General features: G+C 37.4%; 4 protein-coding genes across 6 annotated transcripts; 2 read left to right on the top strand and 2 right to left on the bottom strand.

Annotated features, from left to right (window-relative positions):
* Nucleotides 1–113: 113 nt before the first annotated feature.
* On the bottom strand, nucleotides 114–1,375 carry LOC119996550 (F-box protein At5g67140-like). Its single transcript, XM_038843229.1, has 4 exons — nucleotides 1,335–1,375; nucleotides 1,149–1,284; nucleotides 708–806; nucleotides 114–513 (listed from the first exon to the last, which is right to left on the bottom strand). The coding sequence occupies exons 1-4, from the start codon at nucleotides 1,373–1,375 to the stop codon at nucleotides 337–339; spliced, it is 453 nt and encodes a 150-aa protein (XP_038699157.1). The 3' UTR covers nucleotides 114–336.
* Nucleotides 1,376–1,896: 521 nt separating this feature from the next.
* LOC120004433 (nicotinate phosphoribosyltransferase 2-like) lies at nucleotides 1,897–12,213 on the top strand. 2 transcript variants are annotated; one of them, XM_038853817.1, is made up of 15 exons: nucleotides 1,903–2,238; nucleotides 3,358–3,505; nucleotides 4,213–4,332; nucleotides 4,465–4,599; nucleotides 4,690–4,751; nucleotides 5,860–5,935; nucleotides 6,792–6,893; nucleotides 7,680–7,796; nucleotides 8,490–8,548; nucleotides 9,219–9,393; nucleotides 10,087–10,221; nucleotides 10,302–10,400; nucleotides 10,933–11,041; nucleotides 11,556–11,668; nucleotides 11,756–12,213. In XM_038853817.1, exons 1-15 carry the CDS (start codon nucleotides 2,090–2,092, stop codon nucleotides 11,831–11,833), a joined length of 1,677 nt encoding a protein of 558 aa, XP_038709745.1. In that variant the 5' UTR covers nucleotides 1,903–2,089; the 3' UTR covers nucleotides 11,834–12,213. The 2 variants fall into 2 exon arrangements, with proteins under 2 accessions (XP_038709814.1, XP_038709745.1); XM_038853886.1 differs by lacking the exons at nucleotides 11,556–11,668; nucleotides 11,756–12,213 and adding an exon at nucleotides 11,143–11,526 and having other exon boundaries at nucleotides 1,897–2,238.
* A 2,043-nt stretch (nucleotides 12,214–14,256) lies between these two features.
* On the top strand, nucleotides 14,257–17,790 carry LOC120004588 (probable serine/threonine-protein kinase At1g01540). Its single transcript, XM_038853992.1, has 7 exons — nucleotides 14,257–15,002; nucleotides 15,188–15,292; nucleotides 15,400–15,522; nucleotides 15,622–15,792; nucleotides 15,874–16,003; nucleotides 16,137–16,346; nucleotides 17,287–17,790. The coding sequence occupies exons 1-7, from the start codon at nucleotides 14,389–14,391 to the stop codon at nucleotides 17,395–17,397; spliced, it is 1,464 nt and encodes a 487-aa protein (XP_038709920.1). The 5' UTR covers nucleotides 14,257–14,388; the 3' UTR covers nucleotides 17,398–17,790.
* A 724-nt stretch (nucleotides 17,791–18,514) lies between these two features.
* Nucleotides 18,515–22,134, bottom strand: LOC120004716 (PI-PLC X domain-containing protein At5g67130-like). 2 transcript variants are annotated; one of them, XM_038854042.1, is made up of 9 exons: nucleotides 22,018–22,134; nucleotides 21,839–21,928; nucleotides 21,623–21,745; nucleotides 21,355–21,492; nucleotides 20,702–20,800; nucleotides 20,289–20,592; nucleotides 19,686–19,909; nucleotides 19,468–19,554; nucleotides 18,515–18,868 (listed from the first exon to the last, which is right to left on the bottom strand). In XM_038854042.1, the coding sequence occupies exons 1-9, from the start codon at nucleotides 22,021–22,023 to the stop codon at nucleotides 18,695–18,697; spliced, it is 1,245 nt and encodes a 414-aa protein (XP_038709970.1). In that variant the 5' UTR covers nucleotides 22,024–22,134; the 3' UTR covers nucleotides 18,515–18,694. The 2 variants fall into 2 exon arrangements, with proteins under 2 accessions (XP_038709970.1, XP_038710042.1); XM_038854114.1 differs by having other exon boundaries at nucleotides 21,839–21,919; nucleotides 22,018–22,122.
* Nucleotides 22,135–25,988: the final 3,854 nt, after the last annotated feature.

The raw sequence follows: 25,988 nt of genomic DNA on the forward strand, positions 1-25,988 counted from the left end.
ATGTGTATTAATGTCAGCATTTGGGAATTGGGATAGTTGGGACAAAAAAAATATTGAGATCCTTGACATTTTCGAATAATGAAACGTATGTTTCTCATTATTATCAGATAATAGTATGTACAAATCATCGAAGGACGTAATTGGCAGCATGACTTGCACTCATGCTGCCATGGCTTACAATTGTCAAATTCCTGTGTGCAACAGAGAGAGAGTTCTTGAAATTGTGGATGTAAAGACAGAGACATGAGTATGTTCAAGAGGACTAATGCATACAATCATAACCATGTACACATCAAACAATTGACCACAAGAATGGCTTCTGCATTATGAAAATTTTTAGAGCAATCCTCCGAGCTTAATGTCAAGAGGCGGACGAATGGTAAGCATAGCAATGCAGCAGTCTACAGAGATTCTGGTTCCCCATATATTGATGGATTCAAGTCTCCGACATTTGCTTACAAGAACAAGGATGCCATCGGCGATTACATGTCGACAGCTCCATAGTATTACACTCTGCGATAAACACAACAACCAGAGAGAAAACACAAGGAGTGAATGCCTTGAAACAAAGTGGAGAGTAACACAGAATGGAAATGGATCAAAGGTATGAACTGCGTCAATATCTTAAAAGAAAAAAAGAAATATAGAGAATCCTTTGGAAACGCAGAGGGATTTAGAAATAGCATATGGAAGCTCAAATAACTCACCTTTAGATACGGACAGTTGTCTGCAATGGCAAACAAAGATGCATCTGTGATAAATGTACCCCCAATATTCAGGTGTTGCAAGGAATTAGCTCTTGATACCTGAAGTAAAGTCATTCAAGAACATTATCCAGGAAAATGCTAGATACGATTTAATGGGTGATAAAAGCCATCTGCATTGCTTTAGGCATATTACCACAAAACCAATATACACATACAAGGTTACAACACAGATTGAGTAGTGAAAATCAAGCTTTAGAATGGCATAATGAAGCCTAAAGAACACCTAGAGAAACACCCACCATTTCCTCATCACAGATTTTATCCAAATTTGCAGTGTCATAACCCCATAAACAGATAAATGGGAAACAACAGTGTTCAAGCAAACCCACAAAACAGAATGTTAATTTCTTCACAAAGAATCAGAATCAACATTAGGAATACCAAATGAACAACACCCTTGTCTGTGATTCCTATCATACCCCAAAGGGATATGGATGTCAGGTTGCTCACACACTTAGCTGAAGATATGTCCTCCAATCCCCTGTCACTTATTTGACAACCCCATCGGCCCCTCGAACTGGAAAACCCCAAAAAAAAAAAACCACAATCAAAAGATTCAAGACTCACTAATTAATGATGAAGGAAAGGTGAAGTAAGGATGTGGTCATGGTTAGACATGATTTCACGAATATATTACTTTATAGTTAATTCCAAAATGTGATAAAAGTCATCTGCATTGATTTCATTTTAAAGTCTCAAACATTTTCCTTTAAGAATATCTCATTATTTGCCAACCAATTTTGACCTAAAATTGGAAAGCGCAATATAAAGGATTTTAAATATTTTTTTTTTGAAACGGGAGGGAGTATTATAACGCTAGTCATTAGAGTTGTACATATTATTTTTACTACTACAATTAATGGCTCAGGTGTTTTAAGGATTTTAGTTGAATAATTGGCTCAAAAGGAATTCAAATTAAAATGATATACAATAACACAACATATTTCCTTGATATTTGTTTCTTTTCCTAATTTTCATATAGAATTTAAACATTTTTCCATGATCCTTCCAATAATATATTGGATGGGCCGTTATTTTTTGTTAGTTCACAAAAGGAAATAAATACGTGGTCCGAACTCCGAAGGACGAATAGTACACGTCACAATAAGAAAGGAAAAAATAAAAATAAAAGCCTTTTTGGCTTTTCTCTAGCGATTTGATGTGAACACGTTCTTCTCCATCCCCCTTCTTCCACCCGTCTTTTCTCTTTGTCACGGCACAAGTTTTGTCGTTGAATACGGTTATATATGGTGATTGTAAGGCCGTCAGAGTGAAAGTCTTGCGAAAAAAGAAACCTAGGAATTTGAATCGAAGGAACGAAAATGGCAGCGAATGGACCTGTTGATGATCATTCGGGTCGGGTCTTGGCCGGACCGACGAACCCGATGGTTACTCCTCTGCTTACGGATCTTTATCAGTTCTCCATGGCTTACGCTTACTGGAAAGCCGGCAAGCACAACGAGCGTGCTGTGTAAGTTGCGCTCCCTTTTCGTTTCAATCAAAATCACGAGGAAGAAAGAAAATAATAAGCAAATTATTCAATTAACCTTTGTATTTATAATGATAGATCTATTATTTTGTTTTGCCTCAGGACTCAGTTTTCAGTTTTCACTATTCTCGATTGTTTATTTAATTCAGTTTTTGTGTAACGGTTCTTTCATCTGTTATGTACTTTAATGGTGTTTGATTAGTGTTTAATAGCGAGGATGCATGTCTCTCTGTTCTAATCATATTAACTCGCATTAGTGATATGAGTTGAACTCTACAAATATAATTACAAGAGTCACTGAGTTGAATTAAATTACTTGCACTTAACTGTTTCTTCCGTTTGTCATCAGACCATGCAGAAATTTTCTTCAATTACCGCTGTTCCTATCCTGTCATAAATTATAAATAATTTGTATTGTGTTCAAAAAACTGTCCCTATGGACCTATGAACACAAAACCTCTGTTTCACCATGCTTTGGTCCTTTATGGAAAATGAGTACAGGAAGATAGTTCCAGGACTTTAGATTCTCCTGGTGTTTTTTTTTCCTTTTTGTTTTATCAAAAACTGCACTCTTGAATATTTCTTCAAGTATTTCATGATGGAAAACAGTTTTTAGCCCCATGAGAATATTACGTTACAAGTAATGTTTTGAGAGTGTATTGGTTATTGGTAGGAAGTTAATCAATGTATAAATAGTATGTCATCCAGTGGCCAAGGGTGCAATGCAAAGCATCTTGCCGTTGCAAATTCTAACCTTTTATATGTTTTGATAGCATTTGTTTTCAGACGTGCTTTTTAACTCTTTGTGGCATTACTTAGTTACAAAGACCCCAATCATCCAAGTTCATTTAGCAATCTCGAGCCACCAAGCACAAGTGTTTAGTCTTAGTTCTCAAAAGTGGCCACTTCATGCCAGGGTAGAAGGGAAAAAAAATATATATGTACACACACATAAGAACACCTTTTAAATAACCTCACTTTCATTTGGTCTTGTTTGTCTGGTGCAGCTTCAGAGCCCATAATATTTTATTCTTTGGATAAATGTTTTGGGTATCTGTGGTCTTATCATGTTTTCTGAATGTAACTTTTCGTGTTTTTCAGGTTTGATTTGTATTTTCGGAAGAATCCTTTTGGTGGTGAATATACAGTCTTTGCTGGTTTAGAAGAATGCATAAGATTCATTGCAAATTTCAAACTCAAAAAGGATGAGATTTCTTTCATACGTGAATCCTTACCTGGTTCATCTGAGGTAAGGCAAACCAGTTAAATTGGTCAGACATTTTTTTGGGTTGTTCTGATTTAATTTTTTTTTCTTTTCAAACTAAAAAATAATAAAAAATTATAGTGAAGTAGGACTTGAAATATTGAAGTGTAGTTATGTTCTCTGATCATGTTTGGAATTCATGTTTGATAGTACTCACTCTCAAATAGAGTTCGATACGAAGAGAAATTTTGTGTATATGTATCATCTTGTTGTAGACACCTACATCTATCAAAAAGTTAATGATAGTAGACACCTACGTCTATCACAAAGTGTTTAATGATCACTATTTACCCTATTATGAAATGACCATAATCATAGGAAAATGCAAACATAAAATTAGTCAAATTATTACTCTTTTAAGAACTAAGGTAGCGTTGCGAAGAGGAAAGAGAGCTATGCGGCAGCCTTAAAATTCAAAGATCTTGACTTTGAATTCCAACTGTTGCACAGTTGCACCGTTGATAATTGTTGTGTGTATGTGGTAGATAGTATTTAGGGTTCGCTCTGTAGCGTTAGGTCCTGATTCTGGTGTGGGGACCTTGAAGAGTTTCCAAAACAGGGTGTGGTTAACCACCTATCTAATCATCCAGAGTCCTAGCAGGCTAGGACTACTCCACCCAACATATATATAGACATGTGGGCATGATATTCACCTTTTTATGTTTGTCTCACTAATTTTTATGGCTACTCAGGATGGCTTCTACGACTACCTAAGGCGACTGGATTGCTCTGATGTTGAAGTATATGCTATTCCAGAGGGAACAGTTGTTTTCCCTAAGGTCCCTCTTCTGAGAGTTGAAGGACCAATTGCTGTGAGTACCCTCAAACTGGTCTTTTCTTTGCGCTTTTTAGTGGAGCTTAGTGGTCTTTGTTGAAATTCATCTGTTATGTTACATTACAGTGTTAAGGAAATGTTTCTAACAGGTATTATTTTCTCAATTCAGGTGGTCCAATTGCTGGAAACTCCACTACTGAATCTCATCAATTATGCATCACTGGTGGCAACAAATGCAGCACGACATCGATTTGTAGCTGGGAAATCCAAAATGCTTCTTGAGTTTGGGCTTCGGCGAGCTCAGGTTTCCATTTCCTTTTTTTTTTTGGACCCATGTTAGTTTATATTATGTGTAGAGGGTTATTATTTAAAAAGATCTCTTTGTTGGATGAAGGGGCCGGATGGTGGAATTGGAGCATCAAAATACTGCTATATGGGTGGTTTTGATGCAACAAGGTATCCCCTACTGTGTATTGACCATTGAATTCCTTTCATGAAAATCAATATATGTCATTGGTAGACATTTCCTTTAGTTAGCTAGCAAAGTTAATTTAGATTGATTTTCACGTATTTAAGGATGTGCTTGTTTTGGGCTTAGTGGAAGCAATGTTTCATCCCCTTTGAATATGTTTGGCAAGGGAAGCTTAATGTTTACCTCTAAATCAGGATAACATTACCCGGGAAAGTTAGCATTTCATGATTTAAATTCGTTGTCCCATGGGCCCTTGCCTTAACAGCTCCTCAACCAAATTTTGTTTCTGTTTTGTTATATTTCTCTTAACTTATTCTAGAAAATTATAGTAATAATTTTTTTTTATTTCCTTTACACTAGTTATTTTTTTACCTTATACCAAATGTAATCTTCTAAACTTATACACCTTAAATAGCTATTTCAACGAATGTTACTTCCATGTGGGGGGAAGGCTGGGGGCCATTTACCTTTCCCAGACACAACAGAAAAGGGCAGAATCGTGTCAACTGGTTTTGACTATACTTTTAATAATCTGATATATTCAAATACATATATAATGAAGAAAAGAAAAATTATACGCAAAAATTAAAGTAAATCAATGGTACTGGGCGATACAATAGATTTGCTTGGTGGTTCTGGTGAAATAGTGGACTTAAGTGATGGCTAAGAGCTTCCTGCACCACATTACTGCTTTGTTGTACCATCATTAGTTTTTGTTTATGTTAGTTACTTGCATTCATCTCAGATGTGATTGATGTCAAGTGAGGGCATTAGTGTTCGCCTTTTAATCAGTATGAGGTTCAGTTGAAGCATATTCATTCCCTTTTTTATCATTCTGGGGCTTTTGTACATCTTGCTTGCCCCCGACTCGCCCATTGTGGGAGTCGTGCACGGGAGTATGTGGCTCAATGGTAGAGTAGTAGGGGTGCAACTTAGAGGTCACAAGTTCAATGGATGGAAACAATCTTGCCTGTCCCCGACCTTGCCCATTGCAGGGATGGTGCACGGGAGTTGTTTTATTTTGTAGCTTTTGTACTTGATCTAAGAAAATTGTTTCTTGACTTATGTCTGCTCTGTGCTGTGCATTGACAGCAATGTTGCGGCTGGGAAATTGTTTGGGATACCTCTTCGTGGAACACATTCCCATGCATTTGTTAGCTCATTTATGGTTCGTAATTCTCATCAGAAATTTCATTGCATCTACATGTGCTGTTGTAAGGGACGACCAGTTTACATAAAATTGAGATCTGGAATGTGTATCTCTATTATGCTTCAATGTAGCATCTGTGATGTGCTTGCATATTCCTGAAATTTGCACTGCAGCACTGTTCCTGTAGTATGATCTTTCAAGTTGCTTTTCCATAAGGACCACTAGTTCTTTGGCAATGTTTTACTTCCTTTTTAAGTTTATGTGAATCCTACTTACAACCTATGGCCTCTTCCTGTTCAATGACCTGACATTACTTGATATGGAAATTGATGGATGAAGGGTATTTTGGTTTAGCTAACTAGCATAGGCACATATTATATTCTGGAAGGGGTATATCCAGTTTCTTGAATGCATGAAATCTCCTCAAGACTAAGGAGGTGTATTGTTGGGTTCATTTCCTTGGCTCAGTGCCTGGGCAAATACTGTTGTTACCTCTATTTTATTTTAACATGTTTCATTGTATTATTTTTGGGCTTTGCTATGATAACGTTAAGGCATGGTAAGTTGGTAACCTCCAATTCATTTCGATTTCTGAAATGTTTACTCACTTTTCTTGCAAGTTTTATGCATAGGTTGCTCAAGATTTACTCCCTTTTACAATGTTAACTTGCTTTTCTGAAATGCTTGCAAAAGTAAAAATTCTGTATCCTCATAGTTGTGAAAATTACAATTATCCGTTCACTGATGCCATGAAAAGTTGTCATCGCCCTAAAGGGATCATAGAAAGGCCGTATTTTATTTTTTTTGCACTGGACAACCTTTTAATGTGTGGAGTTTAAGTTATTCTTTACTTATTTTATCCAGTGATTTGCAGAGTCCTGATGAGATCATAGAGAAAACGCTTCGAAGCTCTGATGGCTCAAGTAGCTGTGAAGATTTTGTGAGTTTGGTTCAGACATGGTTAAACAAGATTCAGGTGTTGTAATCTAGCCTTACTGATTCTTTATGTTATTATGGTATGGAATTGACAGCTGTTCACCATACTTTCGTTGAAAATGTCCTTCCGTTTTGCTCTGAAGAAATTTTGGCCTGCTGTATTATAGATGGCAGCTTCTTTATGGTTTGCTCTCTCTTTTTTACTTTCCAGCATTTCCTCACCTTCTCGAAGATTAGGTTGGGCAAGCTTATCTGCTTTTCAGTATTTTTTATCTATGGTTTTTTACTTCTACTATCATTTGAATATATCTTTTCCTGTTTCTGGTCAGTCCATGTTGTTACATAAGAACTTGTGTACATAAGTCCTTGTATCTGATCTGCCTTACTATACGTATATGTGAATTTCGATAACCTGAAAACAAGGACCGACCCCCTTGCACCGTTTCACGGTTAACACACATGTAAGTTGCATGTGCATATTAGAAGATGAACTATGGCCTATGGGTTTCTTTTACGTGGCTAAGCTCATGTTGGATGATAATAATTTGGATGAGGACTAGAGGTTTTATTGAACATTTTATAGGTGACATGTGTCATGTCGTTCTTATAGAAACTGAAGTCAATGAGTCTTGGGGCTCGGTTTTTATTAGCACAAAATGCTTTTTCACTGTATTGTTTATTTCATAAATACAGTTCTAACTACTTGCATGTCTTATGGTTTCTTGGTTGTTGCATTTTTCTTGCTTCACTTGGCTGTTTTCTATTCTTTTATCTAGTTTTTTCATCTGCAACGTCATCCAGTTGGTTAATTAGACTTGCATTGCAGCGTGCAAATTCATCACACGGAAGTTTTGGTGAGACCAATCAAAGCGAGCTAGCTGCTTTCACTTCTTATGCGTTGGCTTTTCCCAATAACTTTTTAGCTCTTGTCGACACTTACGATGTAAGTTAGCATTTTTCATAACTGCTAATAATGTTCTATTAGCATGGATTTATTCCTCTAAGCTTCCCTCTTCCCCCGTACTTTTGAACATCATGTTACTTTTTAAACACGATGCTTTTTATTAGTGAAATATTTAGGCATTGAAGATAGGCAATTATAATTTTTATAGCGATTTTTGTTAAGATTTACTTGGTGAGAATTGTGACAAATGGGAACGTACAGTGAACTTCTAGTGAATGCAGATCATTATTATATGAAGCCAAATATCCAAGCAAATTCATGTAAATATCATTTATAAGTAGATGCATCATGCTTGTGATGTAAATATGTAATTGAAGGTATTGGGCCAGTGGTTGGGCTTTGGGCCGGGCTTGACCTAAAAACTAAGGCCCAGGACCGCTCATAAGTCTTTCCGGGCTGCCCAGGCCCGATGTCCTTTTGGGCTTGGGTCCTCGGGCTGATCCTTGGTCCGCGGGCCATTTGGCGATCTCTAGCTAAGATTTGATTTTGTTTCCTAGTTTTTTAGCATGATTGTATGTTTTCTCAGAGAAAAATTAAAGTGGAAATTTCAGTGATTTTGAGCATTGTATATTGTACTCTACTTTTTAGTGTGTATCTTTTTTGGTATGAACATCATTGATTTGTTTATGATGGAATTATCTTACATTAGAACATTGGCTTTTATGGTAACAGGTAATTAGGAGTGGAGTCCCCAACTTCTGTGCAGTTGCTCTAGCACTCTATGATATGGGGTATGTCTGGTAGAATTAGACATTTCTAAGCCTTTTTACTCAATAATAGATTCCTATCATGTAGCATTTGCAATGGTGATGAGAAGACTATCATCTAGTGTTGGCACAGTGAAGTCCTGGCCTTGAAATATTGTGGAACCAGTCCTTACCTTCAGCATTTTTCGCACAGTGACCACTCTATACTTGAACCTGCCCTGTTATTGATGCCTGGGACTCTTATCACTAAACTAAACAATAACAAATCAGACATGACGAGAAATGCTCGTACTTCATGCTTTTCTTACTGTGGCCAGGTAAGTTTATTAACTGAAAATGATCATAATGATCATGAAGGCAATGGTGGGGCCGATTGTTGAATAGAGATATATCGGTTTATCGATACTGACATGATTGCTCGTAGATTTGTTTGCAATGGCTCTAGCTTAGTGAACAACGAAAACATAATACCCTCGCTGTGCATTTTTGAAGCTTTGCTATTATATCTCATGTTTCATTAATTATTTATCAATCTTGGTCCACTATTGTGTAAATGTTCCTTCCTTTTATTTGTCTTCGTTGTATGATCCTATCTGTTGACATCTTGTTGTGAAACTTATTGGTTGATCTGATGCATGTAAACATTGAGCTATGCTAAGTTTTTGTCACTTTGTTTATGTGATGTGCTGAGCAGCTACAAGGCAGTAGGCATTAGGTTGGACTCAGGTGACCTAGCATATTTGTCTTCTGAGGCCCGAAAGTTCTTTTGCATGATGGAAAGAGAATTTGGAGTACTGGATTTTGGCAAGATGAGTATTACTGCTAGTAATGATCTGAATGAGGAAACTTTAGATGCATTAAACAAACAGGTAATCATTCTAAACCACGAAATCGCTTCAGAATTTAATGTGGGATCAAAATTTTCAGCTAGGAAGTATAATGAAGCTTTTACGTAAATTCTAAGATATTTAATTTCCTTTTGGTGAGGAAATCTATTTGCTGAGAGGCTTGTTCCATTGTTTGACACTTTTTGCGCTCTAGTTGCCTTCATAAAATAAAAAATGGAAACAAAAAGCGGGGTTCAATTGAATATAATGATCTTTTTTCCCTTAATATGAAGAGATAAAGAAGCCATTGCCTTGTCTAAGATTGTATCAAAAGGAGTTGATGTGTATTTCCTAGAATTGGTTCTGATTTCTCTATTTTAATGAGTAGACTAAAACATATTCACGTAGAGCAACTTAAAGGTGATATTCAGATGTAGTTACTGAAAAATCGTGATACAGGTAAGATTGTTAAATCACCATTAACATTCTCAATTCTTGTACTTCTACAGCTTTATACATTTATTTAGCAGAACATGTCCTCAAATGTCCTTGCATTACCAGGTCCTTTTTTCAGTGTCATGGTCTATTTGATTTGCAGATGGCTTGGAACTAAGATAGTAATATTCAAATCTGTAGCACTTTGTGATTAAAGCTCTTGATAAAGAAATAAATGGGAGAAAAAGCAAAAAACATGCATTTAACGGTACCCACATGTTGACTAGATTGTTTTGGCAGGGTCATGAAGTAGATGCATTTGGAATAGGGACCTATCTGGTTACTTGCTATGCTCAAGCTGCTTTGGGTTGCGTTTTCAAGCTTGTCGAGATAAACAACCAACCTCGCATCAAACTTTCTGAAGATGTTACAAAGGTATGGTTACAAAGCTAAGAAAACTTTCAGTCGCATTCCCCATTCATATTTTGAATTTTTAACCTCTCTTTGGATTCTAGGTCTCAATACCATGTAAAAAGCGGTGTTATAGATTGTATGGCAGGGGAGGCTACCCTCTTGTGGACATAATGACAGGGGAAAATGAACCGTCTCCTAAGGTAATCTTTCTGCGTGCAGATTCTTTTTCCTTTTGTGTTGCAAATCTTTAGTCATTGGACAATGCCTTCCCCTTCCAATCATATTGAGCTGTACTAAGACTGGAATTGTCAACTTTCTCGGGACCTGGCACTCTGATTTGATTCTAGCAAATCTATGGGCTGTATATGAGCAACCTCGTGGCTCTTGTAGTTGTTAATTCTCTCGGACAAGCTGAGATGTGGGCATAATTGCTTCAGTTAATGCCTTGTAATGAAATAACATGCTTACCAATCTGTGGTGGGTTAGTGGTTGGGGTTACCTCTCAAGCCTTTCATATATATATCATGAAAGTAGGGAAAATAAAGAACGGATTTCCAGTAACAACTAATTGCATGTCATAGATGTGAGCATATGTGTGTACCATATACGTTCTTTCTTGCATACATTACTTAGCACTTGCTCTTCTTATATAGGGGCAACAGTTCCCCCTAACAGTAAATAAAACATAACTTGGTGAGAGGTGTCATATGTTGTCTTTTGTTAAAACTACAGGTTGAAGAACAAATCCTGTGCCGTCATCCTTTCAATGAGTCGAAGAGAGCTTATGTGGTTCCTCAGCGTGTGGAGGAGCTTATGAAGTGTTATTGGCCTGGGAGCGCAGGTATGAGTGTCATGGTGTGAACTTTTTTGGAAATGATCAACTCTTTGCACAATTTGCTTAAGCACTTGGTGTAAATAATAACCTCAAGGCTCCCATAGCAGATGCAAAGTCGGGAAGCGCAAGATGTCTAATGTTGCATTTATCTGGAGAGAGCAAACAAAACACATTATTGAAATTTCTCATTTCTTTAACGAAGTATCTGTCTGCCTTTGGCTCCACGTAAATTCCCCCGGGTGCTCGTGGAGGTGCTTGTCTCAAAACATTAGGCAAGTTGTGGGGGGTTTGCGTGGCATGTCAAATTGGGTCTCCCAATGCTGTACTCCTGGCCAACTCAACTATTCCTACATAGGCGCTAAAAATTATCTGTTAGGCACGAGAACCTTCGTAATGTTACACTAATCACTCATACGCATGCACGTTTGTATAACAGGAAGGGTCATTTTTATATTAAATCAGCTTACATTTAGTCTTAGGAGTCTCCCAACGAGTATCTGAACTTCTTTGTTTCTTGAAGATAAAGCACGAGAAGAGTTGCCACCTCTAAAGGACATCAGAGAGCGATGCATTAGACAGCTTGAGCAAATGCGGCCTGATCATATGAGGAGACTTAACCCAACACCCTATAAGGTACTGCAAATATATCATGCCCAGATTGCTCTGATAGGTTATCTTCGGCTGTTGCAACTATGACAGTCTGTATTTCAATGCAAGCAGGTGAGCGTGAGTGGAAAATTGTACGACTTCATCCATTTCTTATGGCTCAATGAGGCACCAGTTGGTGTTCTGCAGTGAGAATGGGGTTAAACAGGAGGTTGCACGGAGCAGTGTACAAATACAGGTGAACTGACGTTCTTGATGTAGCTGCCAAGCTACTTATAAAATCTATATTGGATTCTTTAGTTCATAGAATAATTGATTGCTCAAATTTTATTGTGATTGATTTCTCTCCATGTTGAAGAAATTCTCAAATTTTCAGTCAACTGCATTTTTAAAGTAGTTAAAATCAAGGGAGTCCTATGGTTAGCTAACATGTCCTTGAGCAAGGGCAGACCCAAGAGTTAATATTATTAGAGTAGGGAAAATTTTAGTGGTTGTCAATTGCCAAAAACACACTCCACGTATTATATGGGTGTAAGATTTGCGTACTTCTTGTCTATCTCCGATTTCATCTACTGCTGGAGCTTTGTGCACCGGGTATTGTTAATTTTTTAGTGAGAAAGTGAAGCACTTGGTATCTCATATCATTGATCACGGTTAAGCAGTTCATATTTTACCTTGCATGATGCAATGATTTCCAGTTCGTGAATAGCGAAAAAATAATGTGGGTTTGGCTCAAATACAGTGAGTGGGCCTATTTCTTCAGCCCAAGTCCAGTGGGCTTCAAAACTTTATTGAGTTGTTCCGAAACAAGTTTGGATCGGGTCTAAGCTCTCAGGGGGCTGATTTGCCAAAGCCCACACTTACAATAGTTGTAACGAACTTGGATCGAGTCCACGTTCTCAGTGGACCCATTTACTCGTTGAAAATCTGTTGCTATTTTATTAAAATTACAACTCTTTGGTAATGGGCACAAGGACCAAAAAAGGGGGTAAAATTGAAAATAATCAAATTAAACGATGTAAAATCATAATTCTTATAATTACAACCACCTTATTATAGACAACTACTCTTCATTCAAATAATTAATGAAACATAAACTCCTTACACCTTTAACATTTATTCCATAGAACATCTCACTCCATTTTTAACCAAAAAAGAAGGGCATCCTAGGACAAATGTGAGCTTTTGTATGTATTTCAATTAGTGTAACAAACACCATAGACATCATCGTTGAAAGAATCTCCTTTTCAAGCAAGCTAATATCATCTCGCATTTTTTGATATCTGAGAATGACACTATATAAATTTGTCTTTTGACATATGATATGAGCCTAAACTTAGACCATCAAGTCCCGCGCGTATAAAATTTCCCGCTTGACAACTGAGTAAATTGGGACAAAACCCAATGCGTGACCACAAAAATATTACCGCAAAGCTAATATCCCTTCCAACAGTTGTATTTTTGTAACTTGACAAAATAGACCCAAAACGAAGAATATGTACTTGGGACAAACTTATCAAAAAAAAATGTAGTTGGGACAAAACAAAATGATTAGATGGTGGCAACTATTAATAATTCCGTTTATATTCCACTAACAACAATCATGGAAAAACACAATCGACCCCATTTGTGTACATCAAGTTGTTCAACTAGACGACATGTGAATATGAAACACACATGCTCTTTGTTATTCAACCAAAAGCTCCTGCCCCCTCTTCTCTTGGCAGCATTAGCCGTTTAAATCATCAAGTACTTTCTCTAAAAGACGAGAGTCTTGTGGCTGTGGAGGCATAATCTCATTATTTTACCAAATTACTTCTAGTGTACAATTTTTTTGATGACCGAGAACGATGTCATATAATATTCGACGTGAGTCTAAACTCCTACATAATGAGAGGATAAGTTGAGATAAAGTACAAGACGTGGCAACAAAGGTACGGGTAGGAATCAAACTCAACATCTCGTCTACATGCAATTATACAAAGACGGAAACAAGTTCAAAATGGTTATACACGGGGGCTATCTACTCACATGGTTATATGCAAGAGATTTTAACCAAGTAGAGCTGTAGAGAGAGACTTCAGGCTCTATGGCCAAAAGGTTCTGTAAATTTGTTGTTCACTACATAAAAGTATAAAACCAAACGCAAAACAGAAATAACTAGAATTGTAGGATGTACATTTATTGATTAGTTGGACAATTTTAATTAATGATGATAACGATGGATTTCTCTTACTGATTAATGGGACATTTTGGTTGATAAAGATAACCATAAATTTATCTTAGTGATTAATAAGAAGAGTTCAAAAATGGCATTGTATAGCTCAAAAGATGCTTAAAGTGATTTTATCTAGGGTTGTCTAAAAAAAATACACCAAATCAATCGATTGATCGGTTATTATTAAATATATATTAATAAAGATCAATTGAATAACCAAAAAAATTGATTAATCTGTTAATAATAGATCAATTTATCAGTTAAATTTATGAAAGAAAACGAAAAAAAAAAGAGAAAAAAAAAATCGACCGTGGATAACACACCCTGGACTTTTATCATTGGATTTGCTTTCAATAAACAGTCTAAAGTCTAAACACATTAAAGCCATTCCACACCTAGTGTCTAGTGCCTGGCTGCGTAAGCTCTTGGCAGTTGCCGTGCGAGTCTTGTCATGCCAGCTGCTCCATACCCTCAGTGTTTCATGGCTAAATCTATTCGTCGAACACTTGGTGTTCACTAGAGAAGTAGAATGTCTGATCACAAAACGACTGGACTGATGAGCGATCAACTTTCGAAATCGACTTCAATATTCGGCATTCGCTTATGGGTTGTTGTTGGTGTCTGTGTAGGAGCCGCCATTGTGCTCTTCCTCTTCCTTATCTCTCTCTGGTTGGCCTCCAAGCGTTCGAAGAAGCAAAACTCGTCATCTCATGGACCAAAAATCCCAATCGTCTCCAAAGAGATCCAAGAAGTCAAAATCGACACCAATTTGGAAACCCAGCCCGACCCATTTCCTGAACCGGAACAGGTGACCGGAATTGAGCGGCAGGCGTTGCTTCTCAAGCCAGGAGAGGAGAGCCCGATGGGATATCACGGGATTCAGATAGAGATTGGTAAGGACCATCGGATTTCGTATCCTGGGTCGAGTGGAGAGTCACGTGGTGGCGGTGATCAGGTGGCGATGGTGGTACCTGAAGTCTCTCATTTGGGTTGGGGGCATTGGTACACTCTGCGTGAGCTTGAAGAGGCCACAAATGGATTCACTGCTGAGAATGTGATAGGTGAAGGCGGTTATGGCATTGTGTATCATGGTGTATTAGCAGATAGCACTGACGTTGCTGTCAAAAACTTGCTGAACAACAGGTGCTATTTTTGAACTTTAATTACACTGTTCAACGTTCACCTATTTTGGATTGTGCAAAATCATTGACAACTGATTCTCTCACCAATTGAATGATGATTGTGATTGTTTGATTGTCAAGCATATATGGTGCGAAGTAAATTGGTAGTGTGTTAAAATGTGTGCTTATCTACATGCTAATCTGCAGGGGACAAGCGGAGAGGGAATTCAAAGTAGAGGTAGAAGCCATTGGACGAGTTCGGCATAAGAATTTAGTTAGATTGCTTGGTTACTGCGCTGAAGGAGCTCATAGGTACCCGTTCTTGCCTGATTTTTCATGCTTTTGTATCTTTGGTGCTGTAAACATATTGTGTTTAGAGATGTTGAATAGAAACATTGAATACTCATGACTGATTACAGGATGCTTGTATATGAGTATGTAAACAATGGAAACTTAGAGCAATGGCTTCATGGGGATGTAGGGCCTTGCAGTCCTCTTTCTTGGGAGATTCGAATGAATATAATCCTAGGAACTGCAAAAGGGTAATGATCAAAATAATGAATTCAAATATTCATTGTGAGATTTTATTTGTCCTGTTTGCATAAAATGCTTTGCTTGATAATGGCTTCCCTACTGTATAGGTTAACTTACCTTCATGAAGGACTTGAACCCAAAGTAGTTCACCGGGACATAAAATCAAGCAACATTCTACTCGACAAACAGTGGAATTCCAAGGTTTCAGACTTCGGCCTTGCCAAACTACTTGGCTCTGAGAGTAACTACATCACAACCCGTGTCATGGGAACTTTTGGGTCTGTAGTCTTTCTATCTCCGTGCATGTGTATATTTGTGTTCTTATATTCATGAGAATTGATTTGTCTCTTCTTCCGTAGCTATGTTGCTCCTGAGTATGCAAGCACAGGCATGTTGAATGAAAGAAGTGATGTGTATAGTTTTGGGATTCTTATTATGGAGCTTATTTCTGGGAGGAACCCAGTTGATTATAGCCGCCCTCCTGAGGAGGTTTGCTTTATATAGCCATTATTATTTAATTGCTATTAGATTTGAATTACCTCAAGCATTTCTTTCTTCTGAAAGTTGCATCTCTTTCTTTCTGCTATTATATATTGCTGTACTGAATGTACACTACTTTCAGGTGAACTTAGTTGACTGGATTAAGAAGATGGTTACTAATAGGAATCCAGATGGAGTGTTGGATCCAAAGTTACCTGAAAAGCCTACTTCAAGGGCATTAAAACGAGCTCTTCTTGTAGCTTTACGTTGCGTGGACCCAAATGCACAAAAGCGACCAAAGATGGGCCATGTTGTACATATGCTTGAAGCTGATGTATCTCCATTCAAAGACGTAAGTAACAATTCCGCTCTTGATTCAGTTCAAGCTAGAGTACAGGCCTCCACGATCTACAGGTGAACATGTGGTCCATTGGTAGAGTTGCAGGGGCAACCTACAGGTCATAGGTTCAATTCTTGAAAGCAGTCTCTGCACATATTATGTGTGGGTAATATCTGCGTACATCTTGTCTATATCCGACCCAACCCACTGTGGGAGCCTAGCCTTGTGCTCGGGTGTTGTTTACCATTTAGTTCAAACTGAAGTAGAACTGTAGAAGTAATTGCTGCACAATGAATGTATGGTCTTTCTTTCTTATATTTATGGATAGCCTATAAGCCTACCGACAAATATTTTGGAATAAGCCTTTGATGATGACGAAGATGAATGCCATGCACAATGAAATGCATTTGCAGTGTATTATTCAAATTTCAAAATCAATTCAAGCTCACAAAGGATATATTCTTACTAGCATTGATGCATATCAGAGATTTATAAGGCCTTCATGAATAATGCTCCCATATGGCCCTTACATATGGCATCCAGAAAAATCCTGAACTCATGAAAGAAGAAGAGGAATTTAGCTGCTGAGCTAAATACTGCCTTACATACTGCCTGTATACTCAAATTCCCAAACAATCGTAAAATCTTGTCAAGGATATAGAGAAAGAAATAAGCTATTGAGTGTAATTTTTTTCCCTAAGCCAAGCTGGAATTGTAATTGATTGATTTTACATTTAGACTGTTTTTCCCCACTAAAAAAATTGGCCCAAATGATTTTCATTTTCCCTCTCTGCACAGTTCATTTATCTATTTGTTTCCGTAGACTAGTTGGTTTTCTTACTGAGGTTGGTTGAAATCATAATCACTGCTTCCAGTTACAACAAAAATAGTTCATTTATACATAGCCTGTTCAATATCTTTACTCACTAAAGCTTGAGCATATCTTTTACAGGATCATAGAGCTGGAAAAGACGCAGGACATTCAAACCATAATGGTTTGAAGGATGGAGCGTCAGGTGATCCTAGTGGTTGTGATAGTGGGCAAGCCAGTGAGTCAAGATGATATCACCACTTGAGCCAAGCTGTACTGAGCCCGTCATATGAGAACATATCTTTCAGTGGATAGACCAGATGCTCGGCTGCTATTCGACATCAGCATTCTTTCAGATTATTTGTAGCTTCTATATCTGCCATTCACACGTTCAAAAGAAAAAGAAGATTCAGTTCGATCATTGTAACCATGGCCTTCCCCAAAAGAAATGAGCGTGAGGTCTGTCATGTATCCCATTGCATTATTGTTTCTTCAACTCGACAATTGTTGAATGAGTTCAGTTTTTGCTAATAACACGCGTGGATTGTTAAAATCACCATTGTGGCACATGATTAAACCTAGTGATGTAATAAATATGTGAACAGATATCAGTGAATTAATGTCAATTTTTTACCGTATTCAACACGAAAACGATGTGATAATGTTGAGGTTACTTTAGTAGCATGGTTGGTTTAGTCTCCACATTTTAAGGAGCTTCAATAGTGAATCAATAAGGCGTTTACGGTTAGGGTCCAAGAAGTTGTAAACAAAGAAGCTTTGGTTGGTATGGTGAAGCTTTGGAGGTCATAAATTCAACCCTCACACCCAGTAACAGTTTCGACGTTGTTTCCTGCACAGATTTTGGCTCAGACTTTCTTGTCTCCAGCGTGGAACGGGCTGGGTTACTCCACCTCTGGATTGACATGAAAGGTTATATTTAATACAGTCCAGTCTCACTGCTTGCAAGCTAGAAACAGAGGTTGCGCTGGATGGATGGGTTGGGGACGGACAGGGCGCATTCTCTGTCTGTCTGTATTTAAGAAAACGTGTTGTGTCAGTTGTAATTTTGCAGACAAAAACAGCTAAGTTTCTTTTCCTGGCCCATTTTTGCGAACACGAAACACAGCTCAGTTTCTTTTCCTGGCCCATCGTCAATTATTTCAGGCTCATAGCACCTACCAGAAGCACCAAGTGTTGGCTTTTTTTTTTCCCTTTTCAGAATTAGTTTCTCGTAGTAAATGAAAACTGAATTCCTTTTGCACTACATTTCTGAAATGAAAAGGTGAGTAAAAACCATATATCAGAAGCCTTTAATGATGGTAGACATCCATCAACCAACTGAAGCAGCATGTAAAGCAACTCTCCAACAAAAACAAGAATCACCTCAGAGAATTATATATCTTATTTATTACAAAGTATGAAAGTGCACTGATGGAATATTAGAATACAGGTAAGCCGTACCTTCATCTGAAAAATAAATCTGTTGTTCAGAAGAATATATGCAAAAAACAGGGGAATGCTACAAATAAGTGGGACAGAGCTGATAAAATTATAATAAGAGAGTAGTCAAAATGACTCCAAACAGCCAGCTTAACTGAAGTGGTTTGCTGCTCAAATAGGCAATGCTGGAAGGAGCTGATGGGGGGTTTTCGGAGCTTCCTCCAGCGGCAGGAGGAGGGGGAGCAATTGGAGGGACGTCGCATGTACCAGATGTGGCATTTGCCTGCTCACCATTGAGAACATCAAAAAAAAATTCAAAATAGGAGTTAGCCAATAGCATTCTCCAACTAATTACCATATTTTCTTATCTTCTTGTGTGGGTGAGAGGAAAAGAAAAGGTTATTTACTATGTACACTCACAGTTGCTCATATATACCAAATTAAGTATTTGCGACATATTATATCAAGGCGTGTGTATAGACATATAAAATGAATGCACCCATGTATATCTTTGTCCCCTCCCCTCCTCTCCTCTAGTCCATTTCCCTAGATTTATCTGAATCTTTCGAAGGCAATATACCATGCCAGCAAGCAAAGGCAACATACCATGCCCGCAGCTGAATGCACCCATTTATCTACCATGCCTGCAACTGCAAGCGAATGCAATTTTCAGCATCGCTTGAAGCAGGTAAAATAACGCCGAACATTAAAGTGCTTTAAGACCTTCATGATGGTCCTAATTCACGGCATTCGAAAATCTAATAGACATGCTACGACATACCACACAGTAGGCAATATTGTCATAACTAAAGAGCATGACCTATACAGCCGGCTAACTTTGAAATGCCCCAGAGGAAGATGCAAAATGTAGTAGTAACATACCACACAGTAGGCAATATTGTCACATCCGCAAGTGAGATGACCATTAGCTACATCCACAGCTTCAGCGGCTCCTCCACCATCACTTCTCTGCAACAACAAACCAATAAACTCAGCAACTGTTACTCTATTCTGTTTCCTCTGATGCAACACTTGTTTTGCGTTGGAGATGTTACATAACATTGTTGAATATAATTATGAAATATGGGTAAGATTAGTACCAGGTAGAAATCAACAGCAATGAAGTTGGGCCACCTTTTACCAGCTGCTTCAGAACAGGTTTTCGACATGCTAATCAATGGAGCTGAATTGTCTACACAAGCTTGTGTTGCATTGGGATTATCAAGAAAGTAATTCTGAAGAACCAGTGAAATTGTTGAGGTGTTCATTGGAGGCGATTCAGCACGATTTGGACATGATCCAGCTTTCATTCCCCCATCTCCATCTGCAATTTCTAGCTCACTGTCAGTACCAACTCTTACATACAATTTAGGATCAATATTGGTGCTAAAATCATTACAAACCATATTAAATAAAGAAATCTAGCTCGCTGAAGGAAATTGAACAGATATAAGCTAATATGTGGAAACTTCATTATCAAATATTTAATAAACAAAGAAAAATCATATAGCCTCCAAGACCTCCACCATCAGAGTTTTACTCGATGAACAACCTTCGGAGATTATATTATAGCCCAAAAAATGATGCTAACAGCAATCAAGTAAGATGCATCTAATTGAGGTTCACACTATAGTTTTTGTTATATTCCATAATTTTATCCACACTACCTAAAATAACAATTTTCAAGTTCCAGAATTACTTACATTGATTTTCTACCACATAGCTCCACTCGTAAGCGATCCCCTCAGAAGCCTCCTTATCACGTTTGGAACTGAAAACCACCAGCCGCTGATTCTGCTGGACCATATCATCTACAGTGGGCCAGTCTTCACCATTCTTGGGCATCCTTGACACAGGAAACCAGTACTTCTTGAGACCAGATGCGTCGAATACCTTGGTCAAGCCTTGTGGGGATGTTACATAATCCTCAAGAAATAAGGTAACAATCTCTGATGGGTTTGCTTCCAGGAACACCTGAATCTCTCTGAACACCTTGATTGCAGGTTGCTGGTGATAAAATGCAGTTTGTGAAATCAACCGTCGAATAAAATGATAAGGTTCATCCTTGAAGCATAGATAACATCAAAATTCAAATACAAATGAGTGATAGACTTACGAATGCTGTGAAGTTGTAACATATTCCTCCAGTTGAGTGACATAACCAGATATCATTCATGAAGTCATACGTATCTAGCATAAGCCCTCGAACTCCATTCTATGAGAGACATGTTATCAAGTCAATTTCAAGATGTAACTGGAAAAACAATGTAACAAGAGTATGTTTCCACAGGAACATTTACACGAATTATGATTGCTTGCTTTCTTATAAGGTTCACAAGAGAACAATCTCAATCATTGCATGAAAAAAATAAAATTACGGTCCCGAAAAGAAAATGGGACTGAGGCCAGGGGACTAGTTGGCTAGCTTGAACCGATTATTTTTAACTCCAAATTCAACTAAAAGCACATGCTGACCTTTCCTCGAGCACTTGGTGAGCGCTGATCAATTCCCTAATTCATTATTCAACTCCAACGCGCATTCAATTCCATTAAAAGCCACAGAACATTCAGATTGACAATTCATCACATAATAAGGTTGGTTTATGTTGAATCGGTAGAAGTTTCATTCTTTAATCAATTTAACGGAAGACTCCTAGCCTTGCATACAAGTCAATATCTTTAATTGACCAATCACCAGAGAACTCTGATACGAATTACTTAGAATGACATACAAATCAAACCTTGAAAGGAAACAAAGCACGAAATTACCTTAAGTTGACTGGTGACCGTGTCTTCCTGGTTCTTTGGTGCGATCATAAACGAACCCGTGTCGGATTTCGCCCCCTCAAGAGAGAAGGAGTTGTGCGTCGTGAGCCATGAATACTTGTTGTAAGGTAAACCTTTCACCTAAACATTACCAAACCCACATGCACAAGCAATAACCAAATACAATAATTTAAATACCAGATTACGAAGAAAGTAAAAAAGAAAGAAAAATCAATATAATTACTGCCGATGTCATGCATTTATGGGTTACCTTCGATGTGGGATTCAATGGCTGGATCCGGGTACATCTGGGCCGCGTGTTACCATTTGCAGGGCAAGTTTCGCAATGTAATCCCGCATCGCAAACACTGTCAGAGGAACAAGTCTCTCCGATCTATAGTTTCAAAAGGAAAGAATTACATCGAACACGTTAAAAGTTAACCGTTTTGATTGGAAATGGGAATTGAAGAGCGAAAGAAAAAGGAACCTTGAGACCCGAAGAACAGAGGAACAGAGAAACAGAGACGAAGATGAGTTGGATGTATAAATTAAAGAAGAAACACGATCCCTGCAATGCCTTAAAACAAAAAACAAACGAGAAAAGATAGTGTCAAGAATCTAACGTTAAGAGAATTTGAGAATGAATTGAAGAAAGACCATGCATGCCTTCATTTTCGCGATCTCCGTATACTTTGCATGAGGACCTGTTCTCTATGAAGAACCGAATAGGCGTTAGTTAAGAACCAACCGCGCGTATAGTAGCCAAGAAGTCAAACAGTTGTGTTTTTCTAGAGTTGTTTCTTCCCAAGGAGTTGTGGTTCTTAGGAGTTTGAATGAAAGAATGGTCAAAACTAGAATAGCAAGTTTAAAAAGCAATGCTCGACAATATTTGCTCATTGTGGTATGGTAGTATGTTACTATGTTTGGGTTCGGGTTGTGGTGACGGATTCGTTCTTTGGGTAGTAGTTATGATTCAAACGGAATTTTTCGCATAGTGGTTCCCGTCAAACCGTTATTTAATTTTTGTATTCGGTTGCTTTTAAAGTGAAAGATTTGACGCGTTCCAACTCGATCACTGAATATTCAAATATTATAACGTACTAATTTAAAGTTGAAATTTGTCCAAGTTACTACATTGGAACCCGTACATTTATAGTAACAATTATATTCATAGTTTGTGCATGATAAATGTCTCAATACCGTCATCCAAAGTATAATTTTGCACCAAACTCATCATAAACTCTATAAATCAGTAGTAATAATAACCATAATAGATTCCAAAATAATGTCAATCAAATATAACACCACAATGTGCAAATATAGCTAGTTGTTGGTTAGCAATACATTGCCCAAAACCAATCATAATAGATTCAAACTACAATAACAAGCATCCAAACATATTTGGATCCAATCAAATAAAAGAAAATAGTACTTATCAACCAAATACCTGACAACTTATTTCACAGCGTATGAACTAGTTTATTTTTCACAATTTATAAGCTACTGTTGAAATCGTAAAAATAAATTCTACCAAATGAGGCACATGCATATAAAAGGGGGTAATACATGATAGGTCCGATAGGATATGGACGTAGTTGGGTAAGAAGCTTCAAATAAGCCCAAAAATTTTATTTTGGAGTCCGGCCTCTGAATTATTGGTCGGATAGGATATGGACATACCATGGGCCTTTGACATCGGAAGCTCTATCGGCCCAACCCACGAAGGAAACGGAAGATTGAAAACACTCAAAACAGAGTACAGACTACAGAGCTGTGGGCACCGCTAAACAGCGAAGGAGGAGTAATTAGTCTATCTGGGATTTGGCGAAAATGACAAGGCCAATCCGAATGGTGTGTGCGGGATGCAACGGCATGATTTCTGCCGCCTCTCATAATAAGGGGTCTGAAAAGCAAGGTTTGGGAGTCTTTGAATAATGGCTCCATATCTTATCTTCTGAGGACGATTCTCTTTGTCCAAAACCAATAGTTTTATCAGGTACTGAACATCACAAACTTGGCAAAGTTTTCGATTTCTTGGGAAAGTCTATTGGCAAATTTCCCTAATATGTCGATAATCATTTCTTAGTGTCGATAATCATTTCTTGGTGTCAACAAATATCATATGTGGAACCTATTATTATTTATAGAATTATCTATTTCTCGGTGTCAATAATCATTTCTTGGTGCCAATAAATGTTATATGTGGAACTAATTATTATTTATAGAAATATTTATTTACCGATGCAAATAATCATTTTTTGGTGTCGATAATAATTTCTTGGTGTCAATAATCATTTTTTTGTGCCAACAAACGTCATATGAGGAACCAATTATTATTTATAGAATTATCTATTTATCGGTGTCGATGTCATTTCTTGGTGCCAATAATCATTTCTTTGTGTCAACAAGCGTCATATGTGGAACCAATTATTATTTATAGAATTGTCTATTTATCGGTATTGATAATCATTTCTTGGTGCCAATAATCAATTGTTTTTTGGTTCCAACAAACTTCATATGTGGAACCAATTATTATTTATAGAATTGTCTATTTATCGATGTCGATAATAATTTCTTGGTACCGGTAATCGTTTCTTGGTACCAATAATCATTTCTTGATGCCAACAAATGTCATATGTGGAACCAATTATTCTTTATAGAATTGTCTATTTATCAGTGTCGATAATCATTTCATGGTGCCAATAATCAATCGTTTCTTGGTGTCAACAAACGTCATATGTGGAACAAATTATTATTTATAGAATTGTCTATTTATCGGTGTCGATAATCATTTCTTGGTATCGATAATCGTTTCTTGGTGTCAACAAACGTCATAAGTGCAACTAATTATTATTTATAGAATTGTCTATTTATCGGTGTCAATAATCATTTCTTGGTGTCAATAAACGTCATATGTTGAACTAATTATTATTTATAGAAATGCCTATTTACCGATGCAGATAATCATTTTTCAATGTTGATAATCAATTCTTGGTGTCAATAATCATTTCTTGGTGCCAACAAACGTCATATGTGGAACCAATTATTATTTATAGAATTGTCAATTTATCGATGTCAATAATCATTTCTTAGTGCCAACAAATGTCATATGTGGAACCAATTATTATTTATAGAATTATCTATTTATTAGTGTCGATAATCATTTCTTGGTGCCAATAATCAATCGTTTCTTGGTGCCAACAAACGTTATATGTGGAACCAATTATTATTTATAGAATTGTCTATTTATCGATGTCGATAATAATTTCTTGGTACCGGTAATCGTTTCTTGGTGCTAACAAACGTCATATGTGGAACCAATTATTATTTATAGAATTGTCTATTTATCGGTGTCGATAATAATTTCTTGGTATCGATAATCTTTTCTTGGTGTCGATAAACGTCATATGTAGAACCAATTATTATTTATAGAAATATCTATTTATCGGTGCTGATAATCGTTTCTTGGTGTCGATAATCGTTGACATCATACAAGGAGAGCAGTTCACCGAATTATCGGCAATGAAGAATTCGTTAGTGATGATTGGGGGAGTGGAAGAAGAGTTGAAGAAGCAGGCATTGATTGTCGCCTTTTGATTCGACCCTCCTCCCACCGACAACGTCGCCGGACCGCGTTTGAGCAAAGACCAAGCCGCCTCTCTAGAATGTCTAAAGCTGAGGATCTTTGAATTTGAATTTGAATTTGATTACAGGTTCTTTCTCTAAGAACCCTACTTAAAACTTGCTTCCTTGTCACCATGCCCAAGTCGACCTATATCTCCGTCCCCCCAAGTAAAAAGCTTCCCTGAAGAACAGTTGCTGGATATTATTAGTATCCAAAATGATATATGTCCATAATTTTGGTGTTCATAATCTAGGTAGAATGAGCAGAAGTGTGGGAGGTCATTTTGTATTAGATAGTCCCCCACATTTCTCTTCATACCACCTAGATTATAAACATCAAAATTATGGACAAATAGTGTTTTCGTATTAGTATTATTGATTTTTTCAATAATACTTCAGTGGTTTGGACTTTTGACATAATCGGCGATCGAAGGCTTCCATTGGAAGCTATCTTTCATGGCAGGGAACAATTCAAGAAAAAGCAGATGCTTAGGGCAAATGCAATGGTGAAGTGGTATTGGGCCAACAAAGATGTTGTCTTTTGCTGATGTGGCTGTATTGTAAAATGTGTTTTGCTTATGTGGTTGTATTGGGATAAGTGTTTTGCTGATGTGGATATATTGATATTTAATGTTTTGGTGTAGTTTTATTGTGGATAATATGGAGGAATGGAATGTTGTTGGGTTGGGTGGAAAGAGAAAGTGTGTGGGAAGAAAAAGTGTATAGAAATTTGTGTTTTGCTGATGTGGCTGTATTAGAATACGTGTTTGACTTGACTTTTTGTGTAATAGAGGTGGGACCGGGCCAACAAAAATGTTGGCCCAGTAAATTGTTTCTTATTGCATTTGCCCTTATGCCCCTTTTATGACAAAATTTCAAATAAACCAGTATGTGCCGAATTATTGATATTCTTCTGCAGATGCGATTTCTATACTGAGCACCATCCAGCATTCCATTCATGGCTACTCCAATTCTCAAGCTTTTGTATTCACAATCTTCTGCTTCATGGTGCC

The sequence above is a fragment of the Tripterygium wilfordii genome, chromosome 1, assembly GCF_013401445.1.
Source record: "Tripterygium wilfordii isolate XIE 37 chromosome 1, ASM1340144v1, whole genome shotgun sequence".
NCBI classification, from domain to species: Eukaryota; Viridiplantae; Streptophyta; class Magnoliopsida; order Celastrales; family Celastraceae; genus Tripterygium; species Tripterygium wilfordii.

Bases quoted from the DNA above. Each gene is read 5' to 3' on its own strand.
- LOC120004433 (XM_038853817.1), top strand. From the start codon at position 2,090: ATGGCAGCGAATGGACCTGTTGATGATCATTCGGGTCGGGTCTTGGCC. The intron at 2,239-3,357 runs GTAAGTTGCGCT...CGTGTTTTTCAG, and splicing joins AAGCACAACGAGCGTGCTGT to GTTTGATTTGTATTTTCGGA. The intron at 11,042-11,555 runs GTATGAGTGTCA...TGTTTCTTGAAG, and splicing joins TTATTGGCCTGGGAGCGCAG to ATAAAGCACGAGAAGAGTTG.
- LOC119996550 (XM_038843229.1), bottom strand. From the start codon at position 1,375: ATGACCACATCCTTACTTCACCTTTCCTTCATCATTAATTA. The intron at 1,285-1,334 runs GTGAGTCTTGAA...GGGGTTTTCCAG, and splicing joins CTTTCCTTCATCATTAATTA to TTCGAGGGGCCGATGGGGTT. The intron at 807-1,148 runs GTATTCCTAATG...ACTTTACTTCAG, and splicing joins ACAAGGGTGTTGTTCATTTG to GTATCAAGAGCTAATTCCTT.
- LOC120004716 (XM_038854042.1), bottom strand. The intron at 21,493-21,622 runs GTAACCCATAAA...GGTAATGTTTAG, and splicing joins CATTGAATCCCACATCGAAG to GTGAAAGGTTTACCTTACAA. The intron at 20,801-21,354 runs GTAATTTCGTGC...TGTCTCTCATAG, and splicing joins CGGTCACCAGTCAACTTAAG to AATGGAGTTCGAGGGCTTAT.
- LOC120004588 (XM_038853992.1), top strand. From the start codon at position 14,389: ATGTCTGATCACAAAACGACTGGACTGATGAGCGATCAACTTTCGAAA. The intron at 15,003-15,187 runs GTGCTATTTTTG...GCTAATCTGCAG, and splicing joins AAAAACTTGCTGAACAACAG to GGGACAAGCGGAGAGGGAAT. The intron at 15,793-15,873 runs GTCTGTAGTCTT...CTTCTTCCGTAG, and splicing joins CGTGTCATGGGAACTTTTGG to CTATGTTGCTCCTGAGTATG.